This window comes from Cornus florida, unplaced genomic scaffold (assembly GCF_030987335.1).
Source record: "Cornus florida cultivar Cherokee Brave unplaced genomic scaffold, ASM3098733v1 CherokeeBrave_3.0.0_Hap2_Chr03, whole genome shotgun sequence".
NCBI classification, from domain to species: Eukaryota; Viridiplantae; Streptophyta; class Magnoliopsida; order Cornales; family Cornaceae; genus Cornus; species Cornus florida.
In genome coordinates, this window is record NW_026775573.1 from 48,684,033 (window position 1) to 48,696,972 (window position 12,940).

At 35.3% G+C, this 12,940-nt stretch overlaps 1 protein-coding gene across 1 annotated transcript; it reads right to left on the reverse strand.

Annotated features, from left to right (window-relative positions):
* Positions 1 to 1,527: 1,527 nt before the first annotated feature.
* On the reverse strand, positions 1,528 to 12,734 carry LOC132300455 (serine hydroxymethyltransferase 7-like). Its single transcript, XM_059797524.1, has 4 exons — positions 11,291 to 12,734; positions 8,405 to 8,807; positions 2,434 to 2,538; positions 1,528 to 2,321 (listed from the first exon to the last, which is right to left on the reverse strand). The coding sequence occupies exons 1-4, from the start codon at positions 12,308 to 12,310 to the stop codon at positions 2,098 to 2,100; spliced, it is 1,752 nt and encodes a 583-aa protein (XP_059653507.1). The 5' UTR covers positions 12,311 to 12,734; the 3' UTR covers positions 1,528 to 2,097.
* Between the last annotated feature and the right edge of the window lie 206 nt (positions 12,735 to 12,940).

The following is a 12,940-nucleotide window of genomic DNA, read 5'->3' on the forward strand; positions in this document are numbered from 1 at the left end:
GAGAAATGATAGGTCTTCCGACCTTAAGTGTCGACTCTTCCTCCGAATACAACGTGGTTGGATCCCGTTAGAACTCTTAAAAAAAATTTCGTAAACATCTCTTTCTCTTCGACTCATTCCCAGAGATATTATAGAGAGAAAAAAAAATTGAACGATAAAAATAAAAAATAGAGAAATGATAGGTCTTCCGACCTTAAGTGTCGACTCTTCCTCCGAATACAACGTGGTTGGATCCCGTTAGAACTCTTAAAAAAAATTTCGTAAACATCTCTTTCTCTTCGACTCATTCCCAGTCACGTTATATTCGAAGGAGTAGTCGGCAATTGAGGTCGGAAGATCTATCACTTCTCTAAAAAAATAATTAAAGAGACATATACATGGGCAGCCACACAAAGATATTTAGAGAGAGAAAAAATTGAGATAGAGACAGCACAAAAAGATATTATAGAGAGGAGAGAAAAAATTTAGAACAAATAGATATTATAGAAAGAAAAAAAAAATTAGAGAGATAATACCGCAATCACAAAAAGATATTTAAGAGAGAAGAAAATTGAGAGAGATAATGTTTTACTTGGACAAGTCTTGAAACACACCCAAACAGACCCATTTAATGTTTAAATGTATACAAAATTGGTAGGAACATTCTTCTCACATAAAAAGGGCACTTTTGGATTTTTAGAAATAGATGAGATCACCAACGGCTCTTTTTCAATAGATCTATTTAATAAAGGGCAAATTGCTCAAATGATGAATAATACAAGGAGTTATATATAATTTTTTTTCCAATAGGAATGTTTCTTGCACATTTTTTAAATAGCAAGGCAATTTTTTTTGTCCTTAACCCTAATAATTTTAATACCATATCTAAACATCATTTTTCGTTTAATGTTCATGAACTAAATTGCATACCAATTGAATAATAGATAATATATGCATGCATATTATATATCATGTTTATTCGGAAGTAAATAAATAAATAATCATAAAACAAGTAAATATCACCGATTTCCATGCTTCCAACCCGTGTTGCTTCCAAACATAGCAAAATAGTGTATTTCCTATTGAATAATACAAAACAAACACTGAACTGGCATTTTTGCCTACACCAAGAGTTTTAAATGATGAGTTTTAATGACTTTTTTTTTTTTTTTAATCCGGTAAACTAGAAGGAAGGGGAGACTTGAACACGGTCATATCCATTCCGGGACTTGAGCCTTCTACCCATCTATCAACTAGGCCACTTGGTAATGCCCGGAAAAAAAAATGACATACGAACACCATTTTGTGTAAAAATAATCAATAAACTCACCTGCATTCCACACCATATATAACACATTTGAACTTCAAAATTTTCAAGCCCAATATGCCAATTCAACAACTTCACAGCAGCACAAGTCACACGCTTTCCTTTCTGTAACCAGACCAATTTGACAAGTCCCAAAGAACAATTGACAAGATCAAAACCAAGTACAAAGTTTTTACAGACAACTACAATTAAATATACCAAATCCATCTAAATATTAAGAATGAAGAACAAAATGATCTCTGTTTTATATCAATATATAATTTAGCAGTTATTGTAAAACATGAGCAACTGTGAACAAAGAAGATTATTGACCCAACTTTGAACTCAAATGTATCATATGCTAGTAGAGGATTTGGCTTTCACATTTTCCCCCAATATCAAGGTTTACTATATTTACCAAGCTCTCCAAAAAAAATTTAATTTGTGTGGATCAATAGAGCCACTCCAGAATCGTATTCACATCCCACTGTAATCCTCACCCTTTCTCCAATCACGGCATGTGAAATCCGGCACAAGAGCAATCATCGTTTACAAAACCAGCAGAACGGATGGCGTTACCAAAATAGTACCACTTTATCATGGAGTGAGGACGAGTATTTTGATGTGGCTTGCTGTGATTTGCTAAAGGTTGGCTGATCACAAAGGGTAGCAAAAACAATCATAGAGAAGCCAAACCAGTGCAGAGGAAAGAATTGAACTCAGACTTTTGCATTTCTTTATCCTGTGGAGCAGAGATCCGTCCTCGGATGCAGAAAGACATTCGCCCACAAGTTTACCGCCAAAAATGGCATTTACACGTCAAATCCGGGCATTGCAAACTGAGTGGCAAAATTTTCAACTCGGCTACGAAGCTCAACAATATCTTTGTTGTTCTGAAGACCCTTCAGGAAAGCCTTCTGCAATTTCCCATGCTCTCTCGGCAATGAACTCGCAATCTGGGCAGCTCTGAGGAGAAAGTCGGCCATTGTCTCGAAATCAGCCTCCAGACAACCTCTCGAGGTCATGGCAGGTGTACCTGAGGGCAGGAACACAAAAATTAATAGAAGCACAGACTGCTCATGGACAGACAACCCAACTCGTTCAAGTTAATATTTTGCACATTGACATGCAGTAATTTCTTCACTTACCAATCCTTATACCACCTCCCGGTGTAATAGTGCCATTATCACCAATTATAGCAATTTTATTAATTGTAATGTGACATGCCTCACAGACCTTCTCAAAATTCTTACCTACAAAACACAAAAACAGAGAAGAGATAAGGACACGTAAGAGAATCAGGTGAACAAATAATAGACATGATGAAATTCAAAAACTTCATGGTATATTATTCTATAGGAAGAATGGAAAATTGGAAGAAGGAGAATGTAGGAGGGATTAAAGAAGCATACATAAAGAAAAAATAACAAGCATTTAACTGATTTCTGTCAAATACTTTGGAAATAAGGGAAAAAAAGAAAAAAAGAAGAGGAGGAGGAAGGAAGGAAGAGGCCAGGGGGGGGGGGGGGGTGGGGGGGTGGGTGTGGTTGTGTAATTATTGATTGATTAGATCATGATACCATAAATGTAAAAAAAGTCTAAAGGGAGGAAATATGCTTCCTTCCCTTTCTCTGCAGACTTTTAAGCAGAAAATAGAAAACTGTATAGCTCCCTCCTCCCATATCCCTATCCCATCAACCAAATAGGAAGGTCCTCTCTCCTTCCCCTTCTCCATAACCCCCTTCCTCTTTTTTTTCCAGACCATACACACTGTTAATCTCAACAAATATACACAAGCTAATAAATACATTTTCTTTGGAAGTGAAACCCCAGGCCTGCCAGCATTATAATCCGCTAAGGAGATTAGTAGAGGAGATCGATCAGATGGTACTCTAGAGCTCTAGGTAAACACACTGGTGGAGGCAAAGGGCTTTTATATAGAAGCGGGAAGATGTGAAGGCTTACAAGCACCAAGGAGATGAGCTCCATTCTTCTGTCATTTGACAGCAGCCATCTTTTCCAACTGCTACTTCAGAGATTGAACTTGTCCAAGAGACAGAGACAGTAAGAGTGGGACCTGGCCAGAGGGTGCTTTTGCCCCTATCATCAGCTCGGTGGTCCATATAGGAACCCTCTTTGCAATAGGGACAATGAAGATTCCACTGGCTTTAACCACTAGTTGGACCCCTATAGAATCAGTAACTTCCTAGCAAGGCAGTTAACTGTAGCCATCAACTAGTTGAGATTGCCCAGATGCTAGCACAATTGGGGGTAAGAAAGCTCCTTAAGTGATTTCAATTGAGTGTGCTTCCAGATCATACAGGTGTTTAATCCAAATCAACTACAGCTAAATGAAATAAAAAGCAAAGCTTCAAAACTTAATTCCTGGCAGCTAGAGCTAAATCTAAGGCTACTACCATAGCTGTTCTAGTATCTCCTTGAATTTAGCATGGGGAGTAGGGAAGCTCTATAAGGCAATAGTTTTGAATCTTTGGAAGCTACATTATATAGGAAGAGCTGGCAGCGGCTGGCTACTAGCTCTGCTTTTGCTATTAGCTCTTTTTAGTGCTTTAAACCATCTTCTTTAGGGACTAGGGAGGTATTTAATATAAAGAATTGCGGATTCTGAATAGCTAAATACAGTAACTTAGAAGCAGAGCAATGACTTAATGCAAACAAAGGGTATAAAACTCCTTAAATCACTTCCAGTCAATAAAGGATGAATTCATATCAGTCTAGACGGAATAGTACGCTGGGTATAAAATCCATGTTACTATGACTATTCAAAAAATGCATCATGTAACCCTAACCCTGAATTTGATGCAACTTTTCTACATGGTCATGAGATGTGCCTCACAAGTATGGTTAGACATGCACCTAACAAAAGAATCCAGCATTTCAAATTTATTATATACTGTTTTATATGTTGCTTTTGGTAGAAAATATTGAAAACATTATTTTAATCATGAAAATGAAAGGAAGATATTAGATAATATAAATATTTAGTCAGATCTATAACTCGATATACTTCAGCAGAGGATGGAGATATCACTTTTGGATTCACTGTATCTGTGCCCTTGGGTTTGAGAAGTTGATAACTACGACGTTTACACACATACCCACACCCGAAACACGTGGCCAAGTCCCTGTATCATAGCACAAAATAAAACAAAACACTGATTCCAAATTTATTACATCTCCGCAACTGCAATTGTGGAGATTCCCAGCAAAGATGCCAATATTCCAATCAATGAATCTATTTTAATTCCAATGTTTCTCAATAGCTTACCTACTTCCTAACAATAAACATTTTCCATATAATGCACAAGTCTATGGCCAAAACCCGTTCATATTCTCTAAACCTAGTCCTTATCCCAAAATTAAGAAAGTACAACACGATGCCGAACATATTACACCAATACCAAAGAAAATTACTGTGAACCTATAAAATATAAATGTCCATTCAAATAGCTCTATTAATTTTAATAACGGTTGCCACGTTGTATGCACATGATTGAAAACTCACAAATTAAGAGATCGTCACAAATAAATAAATAAAAATTTGCAATATGATATTTATAAGAATAAAGAAAATAATACTGTAGAGAAAAGAAGGGGTAATAATACACTAGGGAAAGGGATGAAGGATTTTTCACAAGTGTGTGTGTGTGTGAGAGAGAGAGAGAGTGAGAGAGAGAGAGATGACAGCAAAAATACCCAACAACTGACTTGTCAATCTTCAACAACGTAAACATTACCTCCTCCAAAAGAAGAAAGAGTGGTTGAACAAGTAATCTTATCTAACCTTTAATTGCAATTCACAACTGCTAATTCATTGTAAATAATGCAACAAACCCATAAGATGATACTCAGTTTCTGAAAAAGGAAATGATCAAAGGTGTTGTTACTTTGGTATCACTGTCAGTTACAACCTTGAAAACAGGGTTAGACATAGCTAAGGGCTCGGAGAGGCCCCTAGCCCCTCGAGCCTAAATCTCCTTCACATAACTATTAATAAATATGTCACATGATCACATCAAAAAACTTAAGATCATCACCCAACTTAATGTATTTTAAATTTATTTAAGAGCTACAAAAAAAAAAAATCAATACATGCTTTGGCATCAACGAGGGCCACAATGAAATTTTGCTAAGTTCATCCTTGCATGTAAATTACTCAGATTCGCATACTTGACTACGTATGGACTTAACTACAATTAACGATGTAGAATGGGACGAGCCAAGATGGCAAAATGGAGGCCCAAGGTCCGCCCGGCCAGGGTCTGTCAGGCCCTGCCCTACATCACCAGTAATTTCTTTCTATGCAAGTATATAAATTTATATATATAATTTATCGTGATAATATTCACACACTACTTTTATACATTTGCACTCCGCTTGAATTTTTAAACAAATGAAAAGAAAATTATTACTCAAAAGTAAGGGCACCTTTTTTAATAATTGTGGAGTTTAAATGTATTTTTAAGGGAGATTATGTCATTTCCTTGTTAAAAAAAAAAGTAAGTGGAGTGCAAGTGGAGAAAAGTGGAATGCAAATATCTTTTATAGAAGTATAAGGTTTATAACTTTATATGAACACATTTTATACAATTATAAACTTTTTTATAGTTTAAAACTTTAAATGTAATTTTTACATATTAACTTATATACAATTTACAAGTATAATGTTTACTTTATATAAACACATTTTATATGAGCAAACTTTTTATAGTTTAAAACTTTAAACGTAATTTATACATATTAACTTTTTTTATAGAATTTATATTAACATATATAATTATAATCTATACACAATGGTCAATAAACATAACCTAGCCTAAAAAGTATTAGCTTAAGAACTTGACAACGTGTAACTAAATTACTGATACTAATAAAGTACAAGTAAACAATGTGTTATACTTTTAATTACTTATACAGTACACTTGTCAAAATATATATACACATATAATACTTACTGGGCAATATATTAATATAAGTAGTGCTTATAAGTTTAATAATTATATATTACTAAAACTATAAGACTTACCGTAGAAGTTATACAAAACTTATAAAATATATATTATAGTTAAATCGTATATCCATACTTGTATTATACTTTCATGTCTATATATGTTGTTAACATATATAATATAATAATACTTAAAATGTTTGAATACATATACATATATATATATATAACTTGTTAGACTAATTTTTATTTATTTTTTGATAAGTATTACTTGTTAGACTAAAATAATCTTTAAAGGGTACTTATATGTATATCTATATCTCTATATAAATCTCAATATGATTTTATTTTTTATATCATCATCCTTGCCTTTAATTATTTTTTATTTATATTTTATGAAATAAACTTCTAATTAATTTAGGATTCTAGGAGACACACAAAGAGTCAAGCTTCATAAACTCTCTTCAGTCTTCACTCACACAAATAGTCAAGCTTCATAAACTTTCCACTCCATGACTTTAAGATATCTTAAGGATAATAGAAGTATTTAAAATTATCTCAACAACCAACAGTGGCACAAGTGCGGTTTACCAGAGAGAATTAATTATTTTTAAAATACCAGGAATTCCATCTTCATTTTTTGGTGATCATAACAGTTTTTTTTTTTTTTTTTTTTTCATGTCTCAAAATAAAGTTAAATTCTGGAATTTACATCTTTCAAATCAATGACTTGGATAGACTGATAACTATAGTTATCAATTAAAAAGAATCCTACATGAACAAAAAATGCGTGAGAGAAGTAGCATAGACAATATTTTTTTATAAGCAATATCTCCAAAGGGGAGCGCATCCCAACTCACAAGAAACTACACACAAGGACAGACATCCAATTCCACTATATAAACAACGTGGCCACAAAATCAACTATATGTCCTACAGATTTACAAATTGACCCCTGTACCCAAAAAAATAAAGAACTAAGCGTAGAGAATTTCAACAGACCGCCTGTTCCGCTCCCACCATAAGCCCCACTAGATACAAAGGGGCACCACTCTCCAAGTATCGGGGGCTTGCTTCTGCACTATACAACCAACAATATTTTTATATTGTTAAAGCTCTATCGCAAATGTAGTTCAATTATTATTACATTATGTTTTCTTAAATTGATTCACACAAAAAACGGATAAGTATACATTACATTTATAACAAAATAAATAAATAAATAAATAAGTTGAAAAAAGGAAGAAGAAAAATAAGTTTTTCTTTTCCCCAAAGGAGCACCTGCACGCAAATAAAACACTAACAGAAAATGGAAATAACAACCAAAACAGATTATAAGCAGAAAGTCAGGGATTCCTCAGAATTCAGAAAACACAAATTCTTGATTTTCTTCAACAAAAAAAACCATACAAAATGTAGCAAAAGGAAAAGGAAAATTTTGATCAGTTGAGACAGTTGAGATCAAGAGAACTTGAGTGATGAAAAGAGAAGATAGTTGTGATAACAAATGAACCATTAGATCCTAATTTCTAAATTTTTTGTCAAACCGCAATTTGGTTATTTTGAAGGTCTGGAGGAGAGGGAGGGAAAAAAAAGTCCATTTTGACAATCAGGGCTTGGTAACGGTTTCCTATTTTTCCCTTCTTCAAACAATCGGGCAATTTTTCAGGATGTTTTCAGGCCAGTCCAAAAGTTTGGCATCAAGGATATTTTGGGCCACGTCTGGGACCTTAGGGGACCCAGGCTGGCACTCAGGTCAAGGGGAAGCCCAACCTCATGCCCAACAGCCTAGAACCATATGTTTATGCATGATATGTTAAGCCTGGACCTCCATGTTGTATATCTAAGAGTTCTTTCTTCTCCTTCACCGATTTTGTTCAGTCTAGGCATTTGTTACCTACTCCACTCTGCTCTCTCATAAATGTCTCGTAGATTTCACATAACTAAACAATTGGTATGTGAATATATAATGCATAAAGAAGATTACAAAAAAAGTACCAAAACCAAAATCCATTGATTGAATACAAAACATCCAAGCACTGCATGATTGCATCAACATAGTTTCTAATTCATTTTATAAAGAAAATGGAAAAAGCACCAAGCATAAAATTAAAAATATATATATATGACGTGAAAAAAGGACATATTACCTGTTAGTCCAAGATTCCTTAAATCCCAAAGTAACAAATGATTATCGGTGCCTCCTGTTACGAGTCTGCAATTTCTTCTGAGCAAAGCGGATGCTAGAGCCTGGGCGTTTTTCTTCACTTGCTGCATATATGACTTGTATTCAGGAGTGGCAACTTGTTTTAAGGCTGTTGCAAGGGCGGCAATGTGATTATTATGTGGTCCACCTTGTAGTGCTGGAAAAACAGCAAAGTTTATCTTTTCCTCAAAATCATATTTGTCACTGTCACCATGACTCAAGGGCATCCCTCTCTTCCTTGGCTTTGAACCTTTCCTGAAAAAAATAATGCCACCCCTAGGACCTCGAAGACTTTTGTGAGTTGTTGAGGTAACAATGTCACAGTATTCAAAGGGACTTGCAGACTCCTGTAGAGAAACCAACCAAACCCACTATGAAAAAAATGATCAACAGATCATGAACAAAATTTCCTTAAAGAAAAAAGGTAAACAGGACACCAAAACAATAACAAAAAGCAACTTAAAACAGTCTAGCAGATATGAAAATTTGAAAGAGGAAAGACTAGGACAAGAAATTCAAGATTACATATTCAGCTTTTAAGATAAAAGGGCGGAAAATATTCCTTTTGTGAGGAGACCAGAAGCAACTTTTGTAGATCAAGATCCCAGTTTCAGAATAAAAATATATAACCATACAAATGCTTCTAAAAAAATTCAATAATAGGGATAAAATGCAACTTATGACCATAATTGTTGAATATTTTCAAATAAAACTATATTTTTCACCAAGCCATCCTCCAATAATGAAATGTCACCAAAGCCATCCTTCAACAATTGTTGAATATTTTCAAATAAAACTATATTTTTCACCAAGCCATCCTCCAATAATGAAATGTCACCAAAGCATGTGGCCTAGTGGTATCTCCTCTTCTGAAAGGTGGCAGTTTCAAATCTCTCCAAGAACATTGTGGGAGTTATTTTCCACGAGAGAGGGAAAAGAAAAATAAAAAATAAAAATCCTCCAACACTGAATTAGATAAAACACTAACATGTAGGACTAAAATTGAACAAAGACTAGCCAACATTTGAGTTGTTCAATCTTGGCTCACCAAAGTCAAACACAAAAAGGTGTTCCACCTCTGCTCATATTAAGACGAGTTTGAGCTTGACCTCAAACGAATTGCATCTGTATATATACATAGACAAATATAATCTCTAAATATTGTCATATGTTTCTTAAATATATAATCTCTACATATAACCGAATATGTATATATAGGTAAGAGTCACATACCCAAAGAACAAGAAGCTTCAATCGCCCCTAAAGGTTGCAAGCTAAGGAGAGAGATGCGAAACTTGATCGTTGCAAGTTGATGAATAGATATGAAGAGTGTATAGGGTTCCATTCTTTTCTTCTATAATTGTAGCCTTCAAACTTCATAGACTCTAAATCCACAATTTGTTTAAAAGCCTAAGACAATATACAGGCCTTTTATTTTTAAAGGCCAAGAAAAATATGAGACATAACAGGTTTAGCCCATAGTTGAATTACATTGTTATTGGTAGATTCTAATATTACTCAATAAAATATTTTAAAAGTTAAACCAGTATCTTATGGGTTGTAACTGTTCACAGGTTCACTGAACCAAGTTGGGTCTGATTAGGTCCTGGTTGTTATTACAAAGATTAAATATTAGGTTCAGGCTTAATTTGTTTACCAACTAAAGGACCCCACTAGAGAGCCAAATCAAGTTGCTCAGGAACAGGCTTGTTTCAATGGCAAGCAGGCTTCCAGCTAACCTATCATGTGAATACATAACCTAAATTATAGTCTAGAATTCCAACAGAGAATGGACGGAATATATCATATTTGTTAATCGTCAAAACAAAAGTCTACTTTGAAACCACCACAAAGAGGATCACATAAACTTTCTGATTTAGAATCAGTCAAACTGCAGCAGATGAGACGCACAAAGATGCAACTATAGTACTAAAAGAAATATGACTGCTGAAAATTTTGAACCAAACCACCAAACTTGTCCAGCAACTTCGGTTGTGGGTTGCGACACTAATAACAGGCGAAGTTCCAGTCAATGTTTCAAAAATTAAATTCTTAATAAAGAAAATTCTTAGAAAATTTCATCAAACATGAATTTGAATGTCTCATGTGAAACAAGATTGATTGAGAACCATAACAGAGTTCCCTAAGTAAAGTAGGTCACAACATATTATTCTTGAAGCATGAAATTCCCATTCCATATGTGATACATGTATTGACTATTAGATCATGATTAAATATCAGACTTTCACTGAAGCATCCCCTAACACCACTTGGGCCATCTGCAAGATGTAAGAAATAGGCATGTTTTATGGAATGTTTCACTGGAGATTTTGTTACACGCAGTTCAACTTCTGAAAACCATCATGATCTTACAGAATTTAGTTTCACCTCTGAAAAACTGAAATTGAGATGTTAAAAATTTCGCATAATTATTCCCTAGGCATTCCCAAAAGATGATAAGGTAAATGACTATGGATGATGCAAAAAAAATAAAATAAAAAATCCCAAGACCGGCAAGTTGAACCCGGTGCTGGTTTCATAGCTAACCAACATAGTAAAAAGGATCTGTTCCTTCCAGTTAAAACCATTCGTTTTCCCAATTAAAAGTATTCCCTTGACAATATTCACTATTATGAAGAACCAAAAAACAAATACCCCTAGTTCAATAGACAGACAGAACTCCAAACAACTAAATCACTAAAAGAGCAACCAAGCATCATCTCTAAAATAGAATAAACATCTGATGTATTAATTAAGAACACATAATCAATTTGTAAATAAAAAATAATTCCTTAGGCAAAGCAAATAAACAAGGATAACAAATTTGCACCTCAGCTGCAATAAGACCACTAATTTGAGCCATATCACACATCAAAACCGCTCCACACTTATCAGCAATCTGTCTAAAACTTGCATAATCCCACTCCCGAGGGTATGAACTACCACCACAAATAAGTATCTTGGGCCGAAAATCAAGTGCCCTCTCCTCGAGCTTGTCAAAATCTATATACCCCGTTTGCGGGTTCACCTTGTAGGGGAGGCTTTCAAAAAAAATAGAAGCCCCAGAAACTTTCCTCCCATTTGGTGTATAGTATCCATGACTAGTGTTTCCTCCGCAAGGTGTATCCAATCCCATTATTCTATCACCAGGCAACAGTAGCCCCGTATAGACTGCAAAATTTGCAGAAGTACAAGAATACGGTTGAACATTCACACCCCAATTCTCTGGATCAAGATTGAAAGCAACCAAAGCACGCTTGCAACACAGTATTTCTATCTCATCTATGTACTGATTACCAACGTAATACCTTGAACCCGGCATTCCTTCTGAGTATTTATTCGTCAAATGGCTCCCCAGAGCTTCCATAACAGCTTGGCACACGAAATTCTCTGACGCTATCAATTCAATTCCTTTGAATTGCCTCTTCTTCTCCTTCTCCATAATCTCAAACACATCAGGATCTGCAACACGGAGTGATTGATTGCCCCAAGCACGTACGGCATTTCGCCGCGATTCCAGGCTATGTTGATCAACCGAAATGCGTTTCAAAGACGAAGACTCACATTCCCTTTTCCTCTTCAAACACATTGAGTGGCCCAAAATCCTGAATTCCTCGACTTCTCTCTCCTCACCACCACTCTCTCTCTCCTGATTCTGGTTCTCATCCTTATCATTTTCCGTCTGTTGCTCCATCAATTGGAGGGGAATCGGAACCGGGTGCGACAGATCACGGAAACCCGAGTCAATCTGAAACGTAATCGAATCATCAGCGATTTTCGTTCGGTGAGGCGTCGATGTGTGAGACAGAAACCCTAGAGAGAGATTCGATTGCGAATGCGTCATATCCATAGCTTCGAAAATCGAATTGATCAAAAAACAAGAAAACCCTAACACAATAAGAGCAAAATTCAAAGCAGACAACAACAAGAACAACGTCTAAAACAGTCAAATTCGCAGTATAGGTACGTAGATCGACCACAAGATGAGTGAATCGCTGAAACTTCCATGAAATTATTGCAACACCTTACAAACACATATACAATGTATGTGCGAGTGGCTGTGAATATATAGAGAGATTAGAGAGAGATATGCGTAGCTTAAACGAAGATCAGTAGATTCGTGGGGGAATGAATGTGGACGAGTTTTAGGCTGTTTGGATTGAGGGATTTAGGGGGATTTGGAGAGAAAGAAAGGGAAGGATTGTATTTAGGGTGTTTGGTTGGGAAGAAAAAGAGAGAAAAGAAAAAAATTGGAGAAATAGCTATCCCTCAAAATTCCCCATTTGGAATTCCTCTAAAATTGACAAGATTTGGAGGGATTTGGAACAAATTACAGAAGGGGCAGTTGAGAGAGAACCGGTTATATATATATAAAGTTTACAGTTGGAGAGAGAGAGAGTGGGAGGCTGATAACGAGATGGAAGCTATTGGGGAGGCTGAAACAGCGAGTGATGGAAACTGATAGATATGGGTTTTGATT

Coding starts and splice junctions, on each gene's coding strand:
- LOC132300455 (XM_059797524.1), bottom strand. CDS start 12,310: ATGGATATGACGCATTCGCAATCGAATCTCTCTCTAGGGTTTCTGTCT. Junction 2,539..8,404: donor AAGGAATCTTGGACTAACAG/GTAATATGTCCT, acceptor TGTGTTTTGTAG/GTAAGAATTTTGAGAAGGTC. Junction 2,322..2,433: donor GGGAGGTGGTATAAGGATTG/GTAAGTGAAGAA, acceptor TCCTGCCCTCAG/GTACACCTGCCATGACCTCG.